This window comes from Meriones unguiculatus, chromosome 3 (assembly GCF_030254825.1).
Source record: "Meriones unguiculatus strain TT.TT164.6M chromosome 3, Bangor_MerUng_6.1, whole genome shotgun sequence".
Taxonomy (NCBI): domain Eukaryota; kingdom Metazoa; phylum Chordata; class Mammalia; order Rodentia; family Muridae; genus Meriones; species Meriones unguiculatus.
In genome coordinates this window covers 165,554,996-165,579,575 of record NC_083351.1, presented here as the reverse complement: position 1 = coordinate 165,579,575, position 24,580 = coordinate 165,554,996, and the positions used below count along the sequence as shown (strand labels likewise).

Sequence of the window (24,580 nt, the reverse complement as noted above, 5' to 3'; positions counted from 1 at the left end):
GAAGTAATTTGCCTGGCACACATAACTACTGTCCAAGTTCATAAGACCCAGCCTGCTTCTAGGCTGCATTGAATGAGGATAAAGATGTGAAATCATGTTATGGATCTCCAATCAATGTGAGGGTCTACAACTTAAGTCACAATTCCCTAATTGCATTGAGGACAGAGAGAGGGGTGTAGGAGGAGGAGGAGGAAGAGGAGAAAGGAGGGATGGATGGGAGGAAGGGCCACAGATGGGCGTGAGAAGCAGCCGGGAATGTAGGTTTGGCCAATGGGCTCAGGGACGGAGGCTCCTCAGCATGCATAAATTCTGTGTCGCTTCCATTTTGATTCAGGTGTTAACCATTTTTTCTGCCTCCAACTACTATGAAGTTGGCAGCAACAGAGGAGCCTACGTGAAGCTGGGGCCAGCCCTGGCTCCGCATATTGTGCAGTATCAAGCTAACAAGGCGACCCACAAACTAACCATGAGGCAAAGGCAAGACTTGTCCCTTCTTCCCTCCTTTTTGTTTGTTTGTTGTTTTTTGTCTTTTGAGACAGGGTTTTTCTGTGCAGCCCTGGCTGTCCTAGAACTCTCCTATGTAGATCTGGCTGGCCTCAAATCACAGAGAACTGTCTGGCAGACACCACCACTCCCTGGTAAAGGCAAGACTTTTCCTTTCTTTTCTTTTATTTTTTTAGACAGGGTCTCATGTAGTCCAGGCTGGCCACAACCTCACATATAGCTAAGGATGACCTTTCTTCTCCTGTTCCTTCTGCCTCTCTTTCCGAAGAGCACTACCCAACCTGCCTGATTCTGTTCACAGTTATTATGAGGATGTACCTGAAGCAGGGTATTGCTAAGGGAATGAGCTTACTTAGCATGTAGTTTTGCAGGCTGGACATGTAAGACTGGGCAGTCCCTTGGTCTGTCCCTTGGTGAGGGACAGCTGCACGTAGCTTCTCAACAGGGGGAAGTCCACACCTTGAGGTCCGAAGCAGACAAAGGAGGAGGCATCAGGTTCTATCTTAATAGCTTACATAACTCAGTCAAGAGTCCTACAAAAACTGCCTTAATCTCTTGAGCAGCGGTGGGGGCAGGGAGTCTGCGGGGTGAGGGAGTATGACCCAAGGACCTTGTTCTTGACATCACCCTCTAAAACTTCCATCACCACACTGCGAGCCAAGTTCCCAACACCCAAGCAAACCCCAGCAACGGAGAGCAGCCCGCTCCTCCACACACACCTGCCCCAATCCCTTTACCCTCCCATCACCAATACAGGGGTCTCTGGATAAGGTCTACACAGCAGGACACTGAGTCCTGTTACTCTCCTATTTCCTGCTACCCAGGGAAGGATTTGCGCTACCCCAAGTCTTTTACCCGGGGAACTTAGCAAACAGATTTCAGAGCACAGGTTTGTTAGCGGTGAGCCTTTCTGGGAAGGAAGCATGGGATAAAATATGACTGGTATCTGTTGAGGTGATTTGGAGTTCTAACTCTCACTGAGAGCTTAATGTATGTTGAGAGTTATGAAGAATTTACATAGAGCATGCCACACTGAGTTTGTGGAGTATATCCATCTCATTTTATCAATTTCGTGCTGATAGATGAATTCACTAAGAGGCAGAACTCAGTGAGCCTGGAGTGGGGTAGGCGGCCTCCACTCAGGTGGTCTGATTGCAGCATTCCTGGGTTTAATGACTGTTCCTCATTGCCTGCCACGGGGAAGAGGGCTTCGGGGTAACTGTGCACTCACTGAGAAGTCTGGGTTTACTCCCGTGAACAATCTTCTTTAATCATTCAGGCAAACCAAATTAAAAAACAAAACAGACAAAGCATGAACTGAGTGGGTGGAGAGTTCAAATACTAAGATTTAACATCCAACTTTTTCCAAAAAGAAATGTGACACGAAACGTAAACTTCCCACAGAAAAATTAACCCTCCTGTGAATCTAAATCTTCTTGGAGCTTTATAATAAATAAATAAAGAAGCAAACAAACCTGCAACCCATTGGAGCACCACACAGGGCCAACCCAGCTGCTCCAGAGGGAGGAGCCAGCACTGGGAGGCTGTGACTTCCTAGGACTTAGCTGTTATCACGACAAAAACGGTCACCGTGGGTGTGTTTTCATAAAAGGATCAAAGAGAATTCCACTCCTGGTAAACATTTGAGTGGGTTACATAAGTAGTCCACCCAAATTTCCCGGAAGTCACTTTTCAACCGCGCCAGCCACACGGAGCACTTAGAAATAAGGGGGATTGTCCCAAAGCCTCAGATCCACCCCCTGTCTTTGCTTCTCTCAGAGGAACAGTCATTTGGCAGGCCTTTACTGTTTCACTTCACTTCTACAGTAACGGCACAGCCGGCCTGGGTTTCAGCCATTGAGGCCATGGCGTCCTGTCATAGTCATGCTACCTATGTCAGCAGGTGTGAAGGAGAATCTGTGCGGACGAGCTGGCAAGATGGCTTGATGTGTAAGAGCATTTGCAATCAAGCCAGAAATCCTGATTTCCATCTTTGGGCTCCACGTGATCAACACACACACACACACACACACACACACACACACACACACACACACACGCCAAGCAGGGTTCCAGAGAACCTCATCCATCCAGAAGGTTGTCCAGGCTTTGCTACCCCAGGCCTCTGCGTAACTATGGATGACTACTGTTTGCAAGGACACCATCCAAATGACTCCTCTCACTGATTCTTTTCAGGCCCCTGTACATCTGGTAGCTTATGACATGACAACAAATTCTAGACAAAGCTCATGTACTCCTACACCCATGCCATTTGGACCAAGTTTTAATGATTAATGGAGCCCACATATGAGTTACTAGTTAAATAATTTAAATTGCAACAAACATCTTTCTTCTTTAAGAAGGAACAAATGAACAAATAAGCAAACCTTTCTGTTTTGTTTTGTTTGTTGAAAGAATGTCTCAAGTAATCCAGATTAGCCTTGAACTCGCTACACGGCCATAACTACTCTTGAACTTTCTGTCTCTGCTGGGATTCTAAGGCATGTACCTCTACACCTGACCTGCAATGAATATTTTTATCAAATGTGACAAAAAATGCTTTAAAAAAATGCTTTGTCACTTGAAAAGATGGGTTAGCCTCTCATTGTTTATAGAATGGCTGGCCTTCCACAACACATTACAAATTAAGCACATTTGCTTGTGTCTCCTTTATGTCTCTTGCCCCTTGGGTTACAGGTATTTATTGAGTGTTCTGGGCCATGTGCTGGGCCCACAACTATTTGATTGACCTACTTTTCAAAAATGAGAAAACTGGGGTAGCTCTGTAGTTTGTAACTACAACACTTGCTTAGCACGGGCAAAGCTCAATCCCAGGACTTCTTCCCCATCAGAAAATAATTTTAAAAAACAACTGGATTAGTGATTTTTGTCTCTTATGTAAATCTTATTTTCTGCTTAAATTATTCATAAAATATGAGGAAAACAGGACGATTGGGTAAGATTACAAGTAGCACATGGCACATGCCAGGCTTTCTGCTAAATGCCCATTATGAATTTACTTATTTAATCTCCATGTTCGCCCTGTGAGGGCGGCGCCCTTTTATACCTGTCTTTCGATGGAACAGTTGAGGCACAGTCCGCTTAGAGCACGTGACCACGGGGGAGATCTTTCTCTGGACCTGAGCCACCGCAGCTCTGGAGTAGGGAGGAATGATGCTCTCAGGCTGGTCCCTGGCGTAGGGAGGACCAGTGCTCCCGATCTGGTTCACACGTTCACATACAGCTGGGGAAAGTGAGGACAGGAAGGAGGCATGCGCTGAAACTCTTCTCTCCAGAGTTGAGCTCTTAGGGGCTTGAGGTACTGACAGTGAGAGAGGGAGCGTGTTAGAGCCAGGACTTACCTCAAGTTTCAGCTTTTCCCAAACCCTTTTCTCCCGTCCCAGGATCAGCAGGGTAGAGGAGTCCGCCCTGAGAGCCCTGCGGCAAAAACTATTCGCCCATTCCTCGGACCTGCTAGTGGAGTTTCGGAAGCACGACCCTGAGGAAAGCGGTGAGGACAAAGGAAACATCCTCACCCCACCCCCACCCCCGCCCCGCCCCACCCCGGGAAGGCTGGAGCCCTGGTTAGGGACCAAAGGCGACTTCGGAAGACTTCCCTTCTTCTTCAGCTTAATGCCATTTTTGTAATTTTTTAAACGCTAACCTTATGGCAGATGAACTTGGCTAGATGGAGATGGTGAGGGTGGTGGGATCACCGGAAGGGCCAGGCCGAGAATCGAGGGGGAGTAGAGCACTCAGAGTCTGGGGCTGTAGCCCCCAGGGACCTCTTGTCTCCGAGCTTATCAGTCCCACGTTCTATTGTCAAAGCCAAACATTTGTTTTTATTCAACTTGGGGGAATTGCTAACCAAACTTTGATTAGCTGCAGCCCTATTAGAAATTGAGAAAACATTCATACACATATATTACAGGCTCTTAAGGGTTTCCGTGAGTAACACAGTCCAAGGAACGTAGAACATCAATTCTTTCTGTCTTCAGTACTTCAGTACTGGGAATTGAACCCAAGACCTTGTATAGGTTAGGCAAGGGCTCCGTACCGAGGTACACCAGCACCTACCTTTTTTTTTTCTTCTTCTTCTTCTTCTTCTTCTTTTTCTTCTTCTTCTTCTTCTTCTTCTTCTTCTTCTTCTTCTTCTTCTTTTTTTTGAGAGAGACAGTATTTCTCCGTATAACCTGGCTGTCCTGGATTCACTTTGTAGACCAGGTTGTCCTTGAACTCACAAAGACCTGCCTACCTCTGCCTCCCACAGTGTGTGATTACAGGCATGTGCTATCGTACCCGGCTCAGTACCTACCTTTTAAAAATACCACACACATACACATACATACGTACACATGTGTATATACATATGCACATACATACACACTTACATATACACATACACACACTCATACATAGACACATACATACACACAAATATACATACACACTCATACATGCACATATACACACTCATACACAGATACATATACATACATATACACATAGGCACATATTCATACACATGCATATACTCAAACACTACATACATTCACAAACACATACACACACACATATATACACATACACACGTACATACATATATATTCTTATACATACACACAGACACAATACACATATATACATACATATAAGTATACATACATACACACAATGTTTTACGAAATTATTTACAATAATCTTCATGTACCCAAATTAAAAAAAAATAGAAACAATACATGATTAAGTTTTAATTGTAGGCAAACACAAAGTTTTACGTTTGACATTTATGCTCTGCCAGGTTGTGTGTTGTCTGGCAAGGCTGGTTTCCAGTCAGCTCTGCCGTGACCAACGAAAGTAGTGGCAATGCCCATTATTTATTCCTGTTCCCACCGAGAGTTCAAGGGTAACGGTGTGTGCCCTGTGTGTCCACCCTGCTGGGCAAGAAGCGGACTTCTGTGTGGCAGGCCAACAGGCCAGGTCTTTTCTGCAGGCGTGATCACCCTGAGTGACTGGGCGGTTGCCCTGGAGTCTGTCCTGCGCCTGGGACTGCCGTGGCGGATGCTGCGGCCACAGCTGGTGAGCAGCTCAGCAGATAACGTCTTAGAGTACAAGTCCTGGCTGGAGGGCTTGGCCAAGGAACAGCTGAGCCGAGAGGTAAGCCGCGACGGGTGGGAGCACACTGTGGACTCTGAGCCCCACTAGGGAGCCCCGAAATTCTGAAATAGCCATTTGGGGCCCCAAAGGCAGGGTGAGGGAAGAAGGAGCAGCTGTTAAGTTCCTGTGTGTCAGGCTATGTATTGAGGGGTTTATGTAGCTGCCTCAGTTAACTCCCCCAAACACCCTAGAGATAGGTGTTGTCTGTGCTATTAGACCTGAGAACGCATTAGCCTGGGGTTATGGAATTTCTCAGCCGTGACTCAGGCCTGAGAAAAGGGTGTACTTTGCGGGAAAGCATGTGCTTACTGTGCCCAAAGCCCTGGATCAGCCAGGCCCCAGTACCAACACAGAACAGAAGCAAACTCAAGTCTGCTGACTTTAAATCCCATTTTGTTTCCCCAACACCAAGACATTTCCTCTATCCTGAAATGCCAGTCAATAAATAGTTGCTGGCAATGCCGGCTAAGTGAGACTTTTCCTTGTGTGCTTTCGAAAAACATCTTAGTGTAACATGATTCACACGCTTAAAAGGATGAAATGCAGTGACATTTAGGATGCACTCATCCCTTGGTTCCTGGCCTGAGGACAATACTCAGAGGCTATGGACCCTCAAGTCTCGTATGTAAAACAGCATGGTTAGCATAGCCCCCACGAGACTTTCGAAGCTACTTGTATCACCTAGCACAATGCAAATGCTATGTAAAACTCGGCACTTCTGTAGAGAGAGTAAAGATGAGAAAAGTCTGAGCGTGTCCAGTACTGACACAAATTTCATCCACGGTTAAACCCTCGGATGCTGAGCCTGTGGGTGTGAAGGGATGACTACATTTGCAAGTATGTGCAACCACCCACCAGTCTCTGGATATTTTTATTTACTGTGAATGACATCCCTACTTCACTCTAGGGAGGTGGAAGAGTAATAAAAAAACTTCATTCTTGAAAAAATGTCAGAGTTCATTGTGTATTAATTATATGTCAGGGCAAAAAAAAAAAAAGGGTTTTTTTAATTATTGTTTTGTTGTTTTGGTTTTTGTCTCACAGAACATTCAGTCAAGTCTGCTGGAAAAACTCTATCGAAACCGATCCAACTTGGAGACCATTTTTAGGATCATAGACAGTGACCATTCAGGTAAAAATAATGCATTGCCGTTTCGCTTCTTATGCACAGGAATTATTTTGCTTGAGACCCTTTAGTTTCCTTCACAGCTCACCTCCTCTCAAGTTACATGCCGACGAGTTATCCCCAGAGGTATTGAAAAAACTACTCTGTTTATTTGTTTTGTTGGGTTTTTTTGTTTGTTTGTTTGTTTGTTTTTTCAATACAGGGTTTCTCTGTGTAGCCCTGGCTATCTAGAACTTACTCTGTAGACCAGGCTGGCCTCGAACTCAGAGATCCACCTGCCTCTGCCCCCTGCTCCAGAGGCCTGAAATTAAGGTGTGCGCCACCTCCTCCTGGCTTTATACCCTCCTGGCTTCTTCCACTAGATAGTCTCGGGTGGGATTTATTTGTTGTGTGCGTGTGTGGCGTCTGCCTGTGTTTTCTAGCTGGCTGTAAACTCCTGCTCATACAACATCTTCTTGCCTAATTCTCCCTAACTCTCATTAGTAGTTGGGATTCAGCATGTATCACCTCCCCTGGCTTCATTGGGTGATCTTGGAACCTTTGTTTAAAAAAAAGAAAGAAAGAAAAAGAGGGAGAAAGAGAGAGAGAGAGAGAGAGAGAGAGAGAGAGAGAGAAAGAAAGAAAAAAAGAAGGAAAGAAAGGAAAGAAAGGAAGAAAGAAAGTCTATTGCAGGCCAGTGAAATGGCTCAGTGAATCAAAGAAGCACTCCACACATAGCCTGACAATCCCCAGAACCCAAAGTGGAAGGAGAGAGAACTGACTCCTAGAAGTTGTCCTCTGACCTCCACTGTGCCACACATGGCCATGAGCGTGCATGAGCATGTATGTAGGTGTGAACAGAACCCTTGCCCTGGCCCAGGGTTCAACTTCCAGAACCACAGAACAACAACGGAAAAATACAACTCCAGCCGGCTGTCCCTGCATGTTTGCAAGGGCTCTTGTTAGGTCACACTCTGTTTGCTTTTGAGGTGACATCTCTCTACACTGTCCAGGCTGCCGTCTCACTCCTGGGTGCAGGCAAACCTCACACCTCTATCCCGAGTAGCCAGCACGAGGGTACCCGGTGTAAACACATTGCGTAAGCAGTGTAAATGAGATAAGCAGTGTGTCTGGGAGGGCTTAACAGAAGAAGATGTCCACTACTGACATTTTTGGGCCAGAGAGTGGATTGTGAGGGGTTCATTTCGTGCATTGCACAGTGTTAAGCGGCATTCCTAGCTTTTATCTGCTAGACGTTTCCAGAACTCCACTCTCATGTTTGTTACAACTGTAAAAAAAAACAAACGCCTCAGACATTTTCGAATGCGCCTCCATCCCGGGGAGCACAGTTGCTCCCAGCTGAAGGCCGCTCAGGATTGATGCTTTTCTGCGGCCCTCTTGGGCGTTGATAGGTCACCCTGAGCCTTGGGGTCAGTGTCTGCGTACTAGTGAGGGAGCAGAAGTCTCTTACATAAGTGAGCCGAGGCTAGCACTGGGAACTAGATGGGCTCACGGGCTTCTCCCCTCTGGTAAGGGTTCATCTCCCTGGACGAGTTCAGACAGACCTGGAAGCTCTTCAGCTCTCACATGACCATCGACATCACCGACGATGGCATCTGTGACCTTGCCAGAAGCATCGACTTCAACAAGGACGGCCGCATCGACATCAATGAGTTCCTGGAGGCCTTCCGCCTGGTGGAGCAGTCCTGCTCTGAGCGCCGAGCCTCTGCCTGCCCACAGCCCCCTGACACTGCAGAGAGCGGCCGCAGCAGCCCGGGCCCTGGCTGAGGACAGCCTGGCCTTCAGCACCCACAGTGCCTACAGGCGATGCCAAGCTTGGGCTGGGCCTGGGGTATGTGTGCACGCTACTGCATGCATGCGTGCGCACACACTCATGAACAGAGAGTGAACCCAACCTCTGGTTTTGGTACGTTTAAATTCTCAAACCTGCTCTAGTTATCACTGATAATTCAACACCCTGTTGTTTTTATTTCATATATTTTATTTACTGTTTTAAAAATGTCATCGGTAAAAGAAAGTTTTTTAATTGTGTATAATCCCATGACCCAAATGTACATTTTTTCATTATGTGCTCTTTCTTCTTATAACTATAAAGCTTCTCTGATTCTGTGTCCTTGTTTTTAAAGAAATTTGTATTTAATTGTGCATACTTTTCCATGTTGCTAAATAATCTTCACAGCTATCATGATGATATCATGAACATGTATGATTTTCTTTCAAATTTATGTAATCTGTTTGGTTCCTAATTAGTAAACAGATACGCTGCTTAGTTTTTTTGTTTGTTTCTTTGTTTTTGTAAATAACACGATGGCTAATTTGTTTTGCAGAAATAGTTTTGAATGAAATGTTTTTTTTTTTAGGATACAAATCTCAGGAATACAAAAGATATTGTATTAGTTTGGGTTTGGGGGGGAAAGAGAATCAATAGGCTATAGATAATTTACTCTAAAGAACTGGCAAGGGCCTGGGAGATGGCTCAGTCAGTAAAGCACACGTCATGCAAGCATGATGGCCTGAGTGTGACCTCCTAGCACTCATGAAAGTGGGACCTCCTGCTAGAAGGTGAAGGACATGCCACCCAGCCTAGCCAAGCACGGATCTCTGCACTCAGTGAGAGACCCCGTCTCAAAAAATATGGAGAGGCAGAGAAGAAGACATTACACATCAGCCTCTGGCATATACACACACATACACACCACATGTACACATATTCTCATACAAATGCACACCACATATGCATACATACCACACACACACATACACACACACACACACACACACACACACACACACACCATTCCCACTCGTACACCACACACACACACACACACACACACACACACACACACGCACGCACACACTCTTAACCTGAGCTAGGGCTGCCTTTGAACTCAGTCTATGGCTGAAAGTGGCCTTGATTTCCCAGTCCTCTGGTCTCCACTACCCAAGTGCTGAAAGACTCGAGTTTAATCTAGTACTCAGGCACTCCATGACCCATTCAAATCAACATTTAAATCACCCATCAGAGCTGTGAGTGTTTTGTGGTTTGATGCAGTCCAGATTGCTCTTGAGACCACGCATGTGGATTCTACCATGAGCTCACAGCTTCCAATGGGGCCATTTCAGATCTTTGCTAGAGGTGAATGATGAGTGTTCCATTTGTACCTTACTGAATGTTTCACTGATTCATGCCGAACTGTCTCCCCTCCCTCATTGTATTAATCATGAATGAAGCAGAGCTTCAGAGAACTTTCTGAGTCTGACTCAGTAAAACAGCAAAACCATGACTCCATGATTCTCACTTCTAGTTTTACCTGAAGCATATAGGGGGAAAAAATTACGCTCCTCTCCACTCTATTGAATGCTATGCAGCCACTAAAAAGAATGGTCTGCTATTGGCTATGGTTATGCGGGGGTGGGTGGGATTTTCACTTTTTATGTAAGTGGCACACTAGTAAAGATTGAGGTGAGATTTTAAAAACAAATATAATTTCTAAAGGCATGCAGACTGTGAGGAGGCCAAGACAAATGACCAGGCTTCTTCAGCAAATAAACCACAAGGAGAGGAATATAAAGAGAGCAAGGAGAAAACCACAGACTTAAGAACGCTTATGAGCTGGCCATGGCAGTGTAGTATACCTTCAGGTCCAGCACTGGACCTCTGTGAGTTGGAGACCAGCCTGGTCTACATAATGAGACCCTGTCTTGAATTGTTATAGGATGTAACAGTCACATACAGAACTTAATCTGATCCCCAAAGAATGGCTGCTTCCATCTTAAATAACCAGAAGTGTCTGAATAATAGACTATTGCATGATGTGATGGAATTATTCATCTTTTAGATTTGGAGGTCATTTTAAAGTCACTATCCATTACACACTGATTTGTTTCAAAACAGAGGCTCCTACATGGGCATGTGAACAAAGCCGGGCTGGCCCCAACTGGATCACCATGGGAGCTACATTAGGGATCTTTGCATTTGAAATTTTCTATCATATGTTTTTTATTTGTTTTGTTTTTGTTTTTTTGTTTTTGTTTTGAGACAGGATTTCTCTGTGTAACAGAGCCCTGGCTGTCCTGGACTCACTTTGTAGATCAGGCTGGCCTCGAACTCACAGAGATCCGACTGCTTCTGCCTCCCGAGTGTTGGGATCAAAGCCGTGCACCACCACTGCCCAGATATAATATTCAGGGCAGGGCCAGGTGTGGTGGTGCTCAAGAGTGATTCAGTGCGTGGGAGGAGGAGGCAGGATCATGAGCTGGAGGTCAGCCTGGGCTCCAGAATTAGTTTTAGGGCAACCTGTGCTACATAGTGAGAACTTGTCTTTAAAAAGACACATGAAAATCAGACTTCAGTGTAGAGTGAGAGAAAAGTACAGCAGATTTGCTAACTCAAACAAGGGTGCAAACTTCCTCAGGCATAGCTGGAAGCAGGAGAGGTCCAGCATAGTCACTAAAGCTCTGAGTGGACAAGAGTTGAACAGAGTCCTTTTGCTGCTGCTGTTGTTGTTCAGTTTGGTTGGATTTCAACAGAGAATTCACCTAATACCATATGATAAAGAGGGTATCATATGGTATTTTCCAGGGAAGTCACATGGCTTGTTAAAGTAGGTTAAGGTGCAAACAAGGTCCAGGGAAGGATCCTAAGCAGAGCTGGCTAGGCCCCATGAGTGATTGTAAACTTTAGCTTTGCAAACATAAGCAAAACGGCTTTTGTTATATTTTGCATCTGTCTATACTAAGAAAACTGGAACTTTAGCCAATCAGAAGCAGCCAATGAAGATAAGCATGCTAACAACAGACATTCTAGGGGACAGACCAAATAGCACAACTTTATTGACAAATATTTATTTGTGTGGGGGTGTGTACCATGCCTTAAATACAGGTGGAGGTCAGAGGACAACTTGCAGAAGTTAGTCCTCTCCTTCCACCTTGTGGGTTCCTGGAATTGAACTCAGGTCCTCAGACTTGCCAGCAGGTACCCTTATGCACTGAGCTAATTCACTGGCCCTGCAACCCAAACATTTTTTTCTATAAAAATCCATCCTTTATGCTTGGAGAATAGAGTCCCTGAGCCCTCCTCACCTCTGCTCAATTCATGAATCCCTGTTTTCTGCAAAAAGTCTTGAAAATTTTGTATCCTGCCTCAGTTTACCTTTTTAGCAGGCAAATAAGAGAAAGAAACACAGTCAAAAGTATCTGGAAGCCCAAGAATTGCTGCCCCATGCCTGTGGGTGTCTGTACTTTACAGTCTGGTTGTGGAGGACTTCTGTGTTGGGTGACGGCTCAGAGTCTGCAAATTTGAAGATGAACAGAACAAGAACACCTATCATCCCAGTTACGGTGGAGGAGGTGGCCGAGGAAAGAGGATCAGCTGAGCCCAGGAGTTGAGGGCCAGCCTTGGCAACAAGACATGGTCTTTTTTAAAAACGGGGCTGGAGAGATGGCTCAGCAGCTAAGAGCTGTGCGGCTTTTGGAGAGTACCTGAGTTAGGTTCGAAGTACTCAACGTTGGACAGTTCACAACTGCCAGGAACTTCAGGTCCGGGGACCCCAATACCAAATGCTAGACTCCAAGGGCATCTGCACTCATATGCGCGCGCGCGCACACACACACACACACGTGTACATCCCACATTCTTTATTAAAAATATATATATTCTTTAAAAAAGATGATTACATTTGCCCTACTTGGTCTGATTCAGTGGTTCTCAATCACAGAAGACATTTGAAAGTGCCAGGGCTTGCCTGTTTATCTAGGCCAGATAGCTCAGAACCTCCCTGAATGTGTCTTGGGCACAAAAATTGTAAGTGCTGTCACAAGTGCTGGCTTCTCTACCCATTACACAAAATAGTTACATGTCAAGTTGCTTTTTGGTCAGTGTACTTCTGAGGCACTCATTAAGACCTGGCTTGGTTAAATCTGTTCTTTTTGTTTTCAGACATGACCTCACAGGTATAGACTAAGGTGATCCTGGACTCCTTCTCCCTTTACCTTCCAAGTATTGGGATTCAGGCATGGGACACACACACACACACACACACTCACACACACTCACACACACGTTCCGTTATTAAGCAACTTTCAGTGGCTCGATGAGCTCTCTGGGTGCTCTGAAGGAGCAGGCGCTGGCCAGTTGTGCATCTTTGTAGCCGTCTGGTCACAGCAGATCTGCCAGCTGCTGACTCAAGAGTCAGCTCAGGTCAGATGTCTCCAGTGGGAATTTCCCAGTGTGTCTCGGCGCCTTCTGTGGGACGTACGTATCCCTTCTGATTCCACACGGCTTTGGGTTTTGCAAAGCTCTGAGCTTTCTTCAGCTGTAATCATGGTAGATCAGCCAGAGCTCCTGAGTCACCTCCAGACCAGGCCTTTTGGAATTTGCATGCTTGAGTCACACTGAGAGCCTTGGAACAGGAACCAGGCCGGAGCCAGGCCATACCACTGCACCCTGTCCAGGACCCTGCAGCTTCAGCTTCCTGTTAGGCCACCCTGCCTGCTTTCGAGTACTCTCTGCATGAGAAACACACTGAACTGGATTACACAAAAGACTTGTGCAAGAGAACAGAGTTTTTAGAGTCAAACACTGTGAACGCAGAGTGAAGATTCGCCAAGTCTCTTTACCAGGTACACAAGCCGTGGGAAGCTGTGGAAAGTGTTCTCATCTTCTTTAAGGCACACCGTCAAATGCAAGACACCCGGTGGGAAGTTCTGACCCCAGTGACTGCTCAAATAGTCCCTTCCCATCTGTGCAACTTTGAGTAAGATGCTTGACCGTTCCCCCACTGCATCCTGGAATGTGTGATAGTAGCTGCTTCCTCAGGGCCTGAGAGGCTTAGATGCCTTAAGGCGTGAGGTAATGGGGTGAGCTATGCAACTCAGGGAACTGTGGTTCTATTAATCAGGCTCAGAAGTCCCCTAGTCTGGAATTTGTCTGTGATTCACCCAGAGGACTTACTTCCAGGTCTGCTTAGGGGTAGGAGTTTCAGTTTGGGAAACCTGAAAAGTTCTCAAGTGGAGGTTGTGTGCACTGAAGAGTGAACATGAAAGCTGTAGACTTTTTTACAGCTATTTCATGGGCATAAATACATTGTGATATAAATATAGAAATAAATACATATTTCTAGCGAGATGTTTGGTGAAACTGCTGGTGCTGGCTCACAGGTCGTATTCTGTGAGTAGCAGGCCCTGCCTGGCTATAAGGAACCTCCACCACTGGATTCAGATTGAGCTCTGGGGTGTAGCAAGGTGTTCTTGGTGGCTGCTCCCTGGGATCTCCATAGCAACAGCCCGCCAGCACTATGCTCTGTCTGGATCAGATGCAAATCTCACCCAACAGCCTTCAGCGGCCATCTTGCTGCTGGGTGCCAGCACTTTGCATCAGAGAGGAGCCATCCCTTTATTTAAGCAAATAGGGTGTTAGTTGGGGGCTCCTTTGCATTCACCTGCTTCAATTGCTCTTAACACCATTCTCCCCGCCAATGCTTCCCCTGCCAGTTTAGTGCTTCCCTGCTCTTTGCATGTCTATGACTCCAGATAATGATAGGTCCCGGGGCTTTGCCTCACTCACTGGATAGTGTTTTCCTTGGGAGCAGGTGGTTCCTATTTTAATCAATTTTCTCTGTCCTCCCTCCTCCTTTTTTTTTTTTTTTTTTTTTTTTTCCTTGAGCCAGGCTCTCACTATATAGCCTGGGCTGCCCTGCAAGTCTATATGTAGACAATACTGACCTTGAGCTCATAGAGATCTGCTTGCTTCTTTCTCCAGACTGTGCCTGGCCTGTGTTGTGCCATATTAATGCCAGGGAATGCTGGAAACCCTTGAGGTGCTGTTGGGACTTCAGTCTTCTTCGTTTGGCTGTCATTACTACCTATCAGCAACTGAAAGCAGCTGGGAGGTGCCAGCCAGCTGCCCAGGCAGTCAACACCTACCAAAGCGAAACCAAAGGAAACGATGCAGGAATCTTCCTGGGCTAAGCATTCAGACACCAGTGGGCGTGGGAGAGGAGCTGTCACCCGTGGACCCAAGGCAGGACATCTCCTGAAAGGCTTTGGTCCCAGGTCCACTTTGCACTCTCATTTTATATTCTCTAAAACCATAAGATGGGGTGGGCAAGTGAGAGAGATTTTACGAAAAGGCACTTAGCAATCAGCAGGTTGTCAAGGGCAACGACCCATTGTTTCAGCTGTTTCTCCAGGTCGTTCCATTCCAGGTAGGAGTGACATCGTGCTTTTAGTACAAGCAGCACTTTAAGAAATCACTAAATAAGCCAATAAGTCAGCATCTAATAGTTGGCCCTTTTACCTTATTCTACTTCATTAAAACACCACATCTCAAAGTATGTGATGCTTACTTAAACCAGGGGGATCTGATTTCCCACAATAACACACTAGACCTTTGCTAATGGCATTTTTTTCAGTGGTTGTTTCCCATCTTGGAAGAAGTTCAGGCAAGTTTAGACTCTGTCCTCAGAGTAATTTATGGGACTCTTCCAGTACTGTGTCCACTTCCTGAGCTGTGGGAACAAGAGCGGTCACTGGCCCGTTCACAGCTCTGCTCAAGAGGAAAATGGCCTGTCAGCTTTCCCACTCTGAGATGCAGTCCCGGGAGGAGCAGGCATTCTCAGAGGCTAAAACCTTCAAGAGTCGAGGGGGTGAGGCATAAACCCCAGAGGGAAACCCCCTTAGAGCAGTGGATCTCCACATTACAACTACCTGAGGAGGCACATGCCTTAAAAATGCAAATGCCCATGCCACACCCAGATCGCCTGTGAGAAACAAACAATTATTTGGAAGATGAAGCTTAATGCAATAGCTTTACAGCTCCATCGCACAGGACTTGCTTCCGGTTTCAGAGGTTTTTAGTCCATTATCATCATGGCGAGCAGCGCAGCAGCATGCGGGCAGACGTGATATGGAGAAGTAGCTGAGACTTTTACATCCTGATCCACAAGCAGCAGGCAGAGAGAGAGAGAGAGAGAAAGAGAGCAGAGGCAGACGGAATGACAGACAGGCAGAGAGACTGGGCCTGGTGTCACCCTTGGTGACACACTTCCTCCAAGGCCCTCCTCGTCCTTCCCAAACAGTTCCACTAACTGGGGACGGAACGTTCAAACATGCAAGCCTCTGGGGCCATTCTCATTCAAACCACCACATGCCTGTAATTTCAGCCCTATGAAGAGGCAGGAGGGGCATCGCTGGGGCTTGCCAGGTAGCCACATACCTGAATCAATGAGCCCCAGGCTCAGTGAGAGACTGTGTCAAAAATGAGGTGGAAAGAAACTGAAGATATCCAGTGTTGACCTCTGGCCTCCAATCTCATGTGCATGTGTGCACAAGCACACACACACACACACACACACACACACACACCCCACAGTTAGAAACCCTTATGAATTGAAGTCTAAATCTAGAATTCTTGGCCACATCTACAGCCCCTTCCAGTAGGGATAGTTTTTGCTTGACAGCCTTTAGAAAAACAACATTTGCAAAGATGAGGTTGTAGCCACGTGCCTTGCTTTCTTTACGTCTGCCCCTTGGAAGGAACTGAAAGCCACGTGCTCAGCTTCTCCTTCCCCAACTTGGGGAAGACAAAGTAAAATGAAGCCCGTGTAAGAACCGCTCAAGACGGGCTATAGAATACAAGGATGGTGTGTGGCTGGTATATTCATTTCTTCTCCTTTTGTTCCCCCAACTCTTTATTTATCTGTCTGTATGGGTGTTTGGCCTGCATGTATGTCTGTCCACCTTGTGTGTGCCTGGTGCCTCAAAGCCCCTCTTGGCCTCAGATCCCCTGAGACTGGAGTTTCTGATGGTTGTGAGCTGCTCTGTGGGTGCTGGGGATCAAACCTGGGTCTTTGTGGAGAGCGGCCCTTGCTCTTGGCTTGCTAAGCCAACTCTCCTGCCCTGGCATATTCATGTCTTAACGTTGCCAGAAGAAACCACAAGTTTAGAGGCTTAAATGATACCAATGTGTCACCTTACGAGTAAACACAGGCCGCCCAGGGGAACAGCAGGGGTTTGATGGCACTGGTTGCTTTCGGAGGCCCTGAAGAGGGTTCCTTTCCCGTGCTTTTCTAACTCCCAAGCTGCCTGCATCTTGAAAGCCAGCAAAGGCTCAGGGATCTTTCCCGAATCACCTTTGCTTCTGCATTCCATCTCTCTTCCAGTTCGAAGGACCCTTATGATCCCACTGTGCCCACCTGGATAATCTCAAAGTCCTTAATGATGCCTGCGAAGCCTCTTCTGCCACGGTGGTAGCAGGTATCGGTCACAGGTTTAGGACCTGAACAACTGCAGAGGCCATTATTCTGTCTCCCCAGCAGCTCAAAATGCCCAGGATAAACCCGAGGCGCTTGCGTCCGGGCCTGCCATCCAGGAAGCACAATGGCTGCCAAAGGCTCTTCCGGTCCCACGTCTCAGTCTCAGCCCATTCTCCTTCCTCATGGCATCCTCGCAGGCGTGTCGCCAAGCTCACTGTGCCCCTCCGTAAACATCGAGACCTCAAGGTGATTTCAATTGTGGTCTCACCGATGATACTTATGGAATGTACGTTTTTACTTTCCTTGTTGTGCTTGGAGAACAATGATCTCTTTTTGATCTATAAGAGATGATTTAGTTTGCAACTCAATTATGCATTGAGGAAATCATATCAGTAGAAGAAGAATGTTAAACTGTCAAGTTAAATTGTGTGTGTGTGTGGAGGGGCTTAAACTTAAGTCCTAAGTGAAAAGAAATAACTGCTCTTCACTTCAAAGAGGGAGGTGGGGTTTTTTTTGTTTGTTTGTTTGTTTGTTTTAAGATTTATTTATTTAATATGTATACAGTGTTCTGCCTGCAGGCCAGAAGAGGGTGGCAGATCTCATTATAGATAGCTGTGAGGCACCATGTGGGTGCTGGGAATTGAACTCTGGACCTCTGGAAGAACAGCCAGTGCTCTTAAAGTGAGGGAGATTTCCCAGAAAGATAGAAGCCTATGAGGTGGGACTGAAGAGCCGCAGCTGTAGTAGCTTGGCATCATTCACCTTAGAACTGGGGAGAAGGGGCCTATTTGGGCATCCAAAGGCCTCTGTGGGCCATGAGCAACAGAATATAATGAGCTTTACCCTAAAGCGGTCTGTTCCCTTAATAAAATTCAGGAGAAGCATGGAGATGTCGCTCAGTTGACACCCGCCTCGTACGTACAAAGTCCTGGGTTTCGTCCCCAACGCCACATAAACTGGGTGGTACACACCTGCAGCCCAAACCCAGGAGGTGGGGGCAGGGGGATCGGAAATTCAAGGCCAGTTTTGAGGTCTTTGCCACCAAGCCTGACCACCTGACTTCAGTTCCTGGAACCCACGTGGTGGCAGGAGAGAGCGACTCCCACATGCTGCCCTCCCACCTCTCTGCACATGCTCATTGGTGCGCACAGAAGACAGACGGTCGTTGCTCTTGCAGAGGACCCAGGTTCTATTCCCAGCATCCACTTGGTGGCTCACAAATTTGCGCAGCTCTAGCTCCAAGGGGTGATGCTCTATTTTGACCTTTGGGGGCGCCACATACATGTAGCATACATACACACACAAAAATAAATGTTAAGCAAAAGAATTGCTGGGCCAAAGCGTAGGTGCATTTTCTACTTGGTCAACCTTTCACTTGCATTGGTATTTCTTCTGGAAACTTCTTATTCATGCTCTCAGTCTGTTTCTTTTCAAGATTTGTGCCTTTCGATTTTGTCTGTGTGAGTGTTTTGCCTGCGTGTATATATATGTACTTCACCTGTGTCGAGTGCCTGCAGAATCCAGAAGGGGGGGGGCGTCAGATCAGAGGCTACAGAGCCACTGTGTGCCATCTGAGAACTGAACCTGGGTCCTCTGCCAGAGCAGCCGGTGCTATTAACCACCGGGTCATGTCTCCAGGCCCCTTAATCTATTTTAAAATAGAGTTGTTCACACTTTTTTAGAAACTTTTTTCATTTTTAATGAGTTTTGTGCTTTTGACAATCTCTCTCTCTCTCTCTCTCTCTCACACACACACACACACACACACACACATACACACACACACACACACACACGCATGAAAACATGTACTTAATTCACATCAATCACCCTCACTCTTACTTCCCTCTCATCCCTACGATTACCCTCTCTACCAGTCCATTCCTCACGTTCCTCTTTTCCTTTCTTTTGTGACCCGCTGAGTTTAACTATGGCTGTTTGTGATCCTGGAACTGCACATTAGCGCATAGCAGACACATGACTGAAGACAGTGCCTGCCTCTCACTCAGAAGCCATCCACATCGCTCAGTTCAGCGGGGAGCGGGGGAGCTACATGGACCATTCCCTGACATGACTGACTGATGACAGGCTGGTTTCCAGCAGCCAAGGCTGCTGTGAGATCATGATGGTGCTGGCTGCCTCCCGCCCACAGGGCAACACTTTGCAGCCTTCTCCCTATCCTCACACTCTGACAGTCTTCCTGTCCAGAACGCTTTCTGTGGGAGGGAAATGTAGTCATGTGACGGATTGTTAAGGGAGATCCTCCAATCTTTGACGTCTTGATTTTTTTTCTGAGTTGCCAGTGTCATCTCAACTATAATTGAGAGGTGACAATCATTGTCTTGGATGTTTTTGCAGAGTCACGTGATTTGTCCTAGGACCTCAAAGCCTGTACAGACCTGGCTGAAGCTTCCCACTTTGTCATCAGCCCGAGTTCAGAGGACTGAACTCCTTCTGGGTGCACAGCCCGTTGTGTGATTTCTCTGTGTGTCTACTCACACCTCTGCTGGCTGTGCCTTTCCATCCTTCCTACAAACCAAGGTAGACGATGCTGGTCCCTTCAGGGTCGTTGAAATCATCTTCTCCACCAGGAAGCCCACTGAGTGAGGAGTTTGTTTTCCTGCAGCTTGCTTATACTTTGGATGGGATATGGCGCCGTGTCGCCAGCTCTTACGTCACATTTTACACGTTTTAAGTTGTTTTTGTGTTGCTTTTAGTCAGTCTTCACACAAGCCTGAGAGGTAACTGGACCTGTCGATGGAGCCCCATCTCTCCCAGGTTTGGGGAAAATTGGGGAAACTAGTGGCGTGTACCTAACTACCCAGAATCCAGTGCTCTTTCTCCTGGCCCATTCTGCCTCCACACAGCCTAATGAAAATCTAATTTGAACTCTATGGCTGTTTTCAGAGTGGGTTTTGAAACCCCACAGTATGGCACTTGCATCTGTTTAAGCTTTACAGCTCTGGGAATGCCTGAGGCCTCTTTCTCTTGCTACTGGTCACCCCCCCCACACACACACACACATAAGGACCATATGTGTCCCACGGATAACGGTCCAGCAAGTAAAGTCTGGTAGCCTGCATAGTGATTGCTCATTGTCCTTTGTCTGCTGTATTCTAACACTTTCTCCCCTTTTCTCATTCTTGACTGTCAGCCTTTCTGCTTTTCTGTTGTTTGTTTTTAGAGACAGCTCAAAAGTCACTGTGTAGCCCAGGTTCGCACTGAACTCAAGTTTTGTTATTTGTTTTGATAATGTGTCGTAGAGTCCAGATTGACTCACACTGTGTAGCCAAAGATGATTTTGAATTCCCGAGTGCTGGGATTGTAGGAGTGGGCCACCATGTTTGGCTTGCTGGCACTGAACTCATAATCCTCCTGCCTCAGCCCCCAGAGTGCTGGGGACACAAGTGTGTGCCAGCTCCTCCCCTGCCCCCCATCAACCAATAAACTGTTTAACGTCTATTAAAATTAGTGTTTACAAAGCATCTATGTATTGTTTAGTGAAAATTTGTATTTATTTAATTTTAATGTTTTTTTTTTAATGTTCATACGCTGGGCCACACGCCCTTTACCACTAATCCAGAAATATTTCCACCACCCAAAAAGAAATCCCAGACTCATCAGCCATTCTCCATTCTCATCTCCCCAGTTCCTGGTCACTATTTTCTCTACTTTCTTCCTTTTCTGATTCACTTATTCTGAATATTTCATAGAGAAAGAACCATGGGCTATGTGAGATTTCATGTCCGGTCCCACGTCTCAGTCTCAGCCCATTCTCCTTCCTCATGGCATCCTCGCAGGCGTGTCGCCAAGCTCACTGTGCCCCTCCGTAAACATCGAGACCTCAAGGTGATTTCAATTGTGGTCTCACCGATGATACTTATGGAATGTACGTTTTTACTTTCCTTGTTGTGCTTGGAGAACAATGATCTCTTTTTGATCTATAAGAGATGATTTAGTTTGCAACTCAATTATGCATTGAGGAAATCATATCAGTAGAAGAAGAATGTTAAACTGTCAAGTTAAATTGTGTGTGTGTGTGGAGGGGCTTAAACTTAAGTCCTAAGTGAAAAGAAATAACTGCTCTTCACTTCAAAGAGGGAGGTGGGGTTTTTTTTGTTTGTTTGTTTGTTTGTTTTAAGATTTATTTATTTAATATGTATACAGTGTTCTGCCTGCAGGCCAGAAGAGGGTGGCAGATCTCATTATAGATAGCTGTGAGGCACCATGTGGGTGCTGGGAATTGAACTCTGGACCTCTGGAAGAACAGCCAGTGCTCTTAAAGTGAGGGAGATTTCCCAGAAAGATAGAAGCCTATGAGGTGGGACTGAAGAGCCGCAGCTGTAGTAGCTTGGCATCATTCACCTTAGAACTGGGGAGAAGGGGCCTATTTGGGCATCCAAAGGCCTCTGTGGGCCATGAGCAACAGAATATAATGAGCTTTACCCTAAAGCGGTCTGTTCCCTTAATAAAATTCAGGAGAAGCATGGAGATGTCGCTCAGTTGACACCCGCCTCGTACGTACAAAGTCCTGGGTTTCGTCCCCAACGCCACATAAACTGGGTGGTACACACCTGCAGCCCAAACCCAGGAGGTGGGGGCAGGGGGATCGGAAATTCAAGGCCAGTTTTGAGGTCTTTGCCACCAAGCCTGACCACCTGACTTCAGTTCCTGGAACCCACGTGGTGGCAGGAGAGAGCGACTCCCACATGCTGCCCTCCCACCTCTCTGCACATGCTCATTGGTGCGCACAGAAGACAGACGGTCGTTGCTCTTGCAGAGGACCCAGGTTCTATTCCCAGCATCCACTTGGTGGCTCACAAATTTGCGCAGCTCTAGCTCCAAGGGGTGATGCTCTATTTTGACCTTTGGGGGCGCCACATACATGTAGCATACATACACACACAAAAATAAATGTTAAGCAAAAGAATTGCTGGGCCAAAGCGTAGGTGCATTTTCTACTTGGTCAACCTTTCACTTGCATTGGTATTTCTTCTGGAAACTTCTTATTCATGCTCTCAGTCTGTTTCTTTTCAAGATTTGTGCCTTTCGATTTTGTCTGTGTGAGTGTTTTGCCTGCGTGTATATATATGTACTTCACCTGTGTCGAGTGCCTGCAGAATCCAGAAGGGGGGGGGCGTCAGATCAGAGGCTACAGAGCCACTGTGTGCCATCTGAGAACTGAACCTGGGTCCTCTGCCAGAGCAGCCGGTGCTATTAACCACCGGGTCATGTCTCCAGGCCCCTTAATCTATTTTAAAATAGAGTTGTTCACACTTTTTTAGAAACTTTTTTCATTTTTAATGAGTTTTGTGCTTTTGACAATCTCTCTCTCTCTCTCTCTCTCTCACACACACACACACACACACACACACATACACACACACACACACACACACGCATGAAAACATGTACTTAATTCACATCAATCACCCTCACTCTTACTTCCCTCTCATCCCTACGATTACCCTCTCTACCAGTCCATTCCTCACGTTCCTCTTTTCCTTTCTTTTGTGACCCGCTGAGTTTAACTATGGCTGTTTGTGATCCTGGAACTGCACATTAGCGCATAGCAGACACATGACTGAAGACAGTGCCTGCCTCTCACTCAGAAGCCATCCACATCGCTCAGTTCAGCGGGGAGCGGGGGAGCTACATGGACCATTCCCTGACATGACTGACTGATGACAGGCTGGTTTCCAGCAGCCAAGGCTGCTGTGAGATCATGATGGTGCTGGCTGCCTCCCGCCCACAGGGCAACACTTTGCAGCCTTCTCCCTATCCTCACACTCTGACAGTCTTCCTGTCCAGAACGCTTTCTGTGGGAGGGAAATGTAGTCATGTGACGGATTGTTAAGGGAGATCCTCCAATCTTTGACGTCTTGATTTTTTTTCTGAGTTGCCAGTGTCATCTCAACTATAATTGAGAGGTGACAATCATTGTCTTGGATGTTTTTGCAGAGTCACGTGATTTGTCCTAGGACCTCAAAGCCTGTACAGACCTGGCTGAAGCTTCCCACTTTGTCATCAGCCCGAGTTCAGAGGACTGAACTCCTTCTGGGTGCACAGCCCGTTGTGTGATTTCTCTGTGTGTCTACTCACACCTCTGCTGGCTGTGCCTTTCCATCCTTCCTACAAACCAAGGTAGACGATGCTGGTCCCTTCAGGGTCGTTGAAATCATCTTCTCCACCAGGAAGCCCACTGAGTGAGGAGTTTGTTTTCCTGCAGCTTGCTTATACTTTGGATGGGATATGGCGCCGTGTCGCCAGCTCTTACGTCACATTTTACACGTTTTAAGTTGTTTTTGTGTTGCTTTTAGTCAGTCTTCACACAAGCCTGAGAGGTAACTGGACCTGTCGATGGAGCCCCATCTCTCCCAGGTTTGGGGAAAATTGGGGAAACTAGTGGCGTGTACCTAACTACCCAGAATCCAGTGCTCTTTCTCCTGGCCCATTCTGCCTCCACACAGCCTAATGAAAATCTAATTTGAACTCTATGGCTGTTTTCAGAGTGGGTTTTGAAACCCCACAGTATGGCACTTGCATCTGTTTAAGCTTTACAGCTCTGGGAATGCCTGAGGCCTCTTTCTCTTGCTACTGGTCACCCCCCCCACACACACACACACATAAGGACCATATGTGTCCCACGGATAACGGTCCAGCAAGTAAAGTCTGGTAGCCTGCATAGTGATTGCTCATTGTCCTTTGTCTGCTGTATTCTAACACTTTCTCCCCTTTTCTCATTCTTGACTGTCAGCCTTTCTGCTTTTCTGTTGTTTGTTTTTAGAGACAGCTCAAAAGTCACTGTGTAGCCCAGGTTCGCACTGAACTCAAGTTTTGTTATTTGTTTTGATAATGTGTCGTAGAGTCCAGATTGACTCACACTGTGTAGCCAAAGATGATTTTGAATTCCCGAGTGCTGGGATTGTAGGAGTGGGCCACCATGTTTGGCTTGCTGGCACTGAACTCATAATCCTCCTGCCTCAGCCCCCAGAGTGCTGGGGACACAAGTGTGTGCCAGCTCCTCCCCTGCCCCCCATCAACCAATAAACTGTTTAACGTCTATTAAAATTAGTGTTTACAAAGCATCTATGTATTGTTTAGTGAAAATTTGTATTTATTTAATTTTAATGTTTTTTTTTTAATGTTCATACGCTGGGCCACACGCCCTTTACCACTAATCCAGAAATATTTCCACCACCCAAAAAGAAATCCCAGACTCATCAGCCATTCTCCATTCTCATCTCCCCAGTTCCTGGTCACTATTTTCTCTACTTTCTTCCTTTTCTGATTCACTTATTCTGAATATTTCATAGAGAAAGAACCATGGGCTATGTGAGATTTCATGTCTGGTAGCTTTTATTATGTGCACGATGGTTTTAAGGAACAATCATGCTGTGGCATGTGCTGACACTTTGCTCCTTTTCCTGAGGGAATAGTAAATATTCTTTTGTGTGCACAGGTCACATTTACTTATCCAGTCACAACTGCCTGTAACTTCAGTTCCAGGGATCTGACATCCTCTTGGTCTTTAAGG

General features: G+C 46.4%; 1 protein-coding gene across 1 annotated transcript in view; it reads left to right on the top strand.

Moving 5' to 3' along the window:
- Positions 1 to 9,052, top strand: part of Ppef2 (protein phosphatase with EF-hand domain 2) — a 25,234-nt gene extending 16,182 nt beyond the window's left edge. The window contains exons 12-16 of the mRNA XM_021648646.2: positions 335 to 477; positions 3,909 to 4,015; positions 5,498 to 5,661; positions 6,706 to 6,793; positions 8,301 to 9,052. Coding sequence (XP_021504321.1) covers positions 335 to 477; positions 3,909 to 4,015; positions 5,498 to 5,661; positions 6,706 to 6,793; positions 8,301 to 8,554 — 756 coding nt within the window. The 3' untranslated portion in view covers positions 8,555 to 9,052. The remainder of the gene's footprint in view (positions 1 to 334; positions 478 to 3,908; positions 4,016 to 5,497; positions 5,662 to 6,705; positions 6,794 to 8,300) is intronic.
- The last annotated feature ends 15,528 nt before the right edge of the window (positions 9,053 to 24,580 follow it).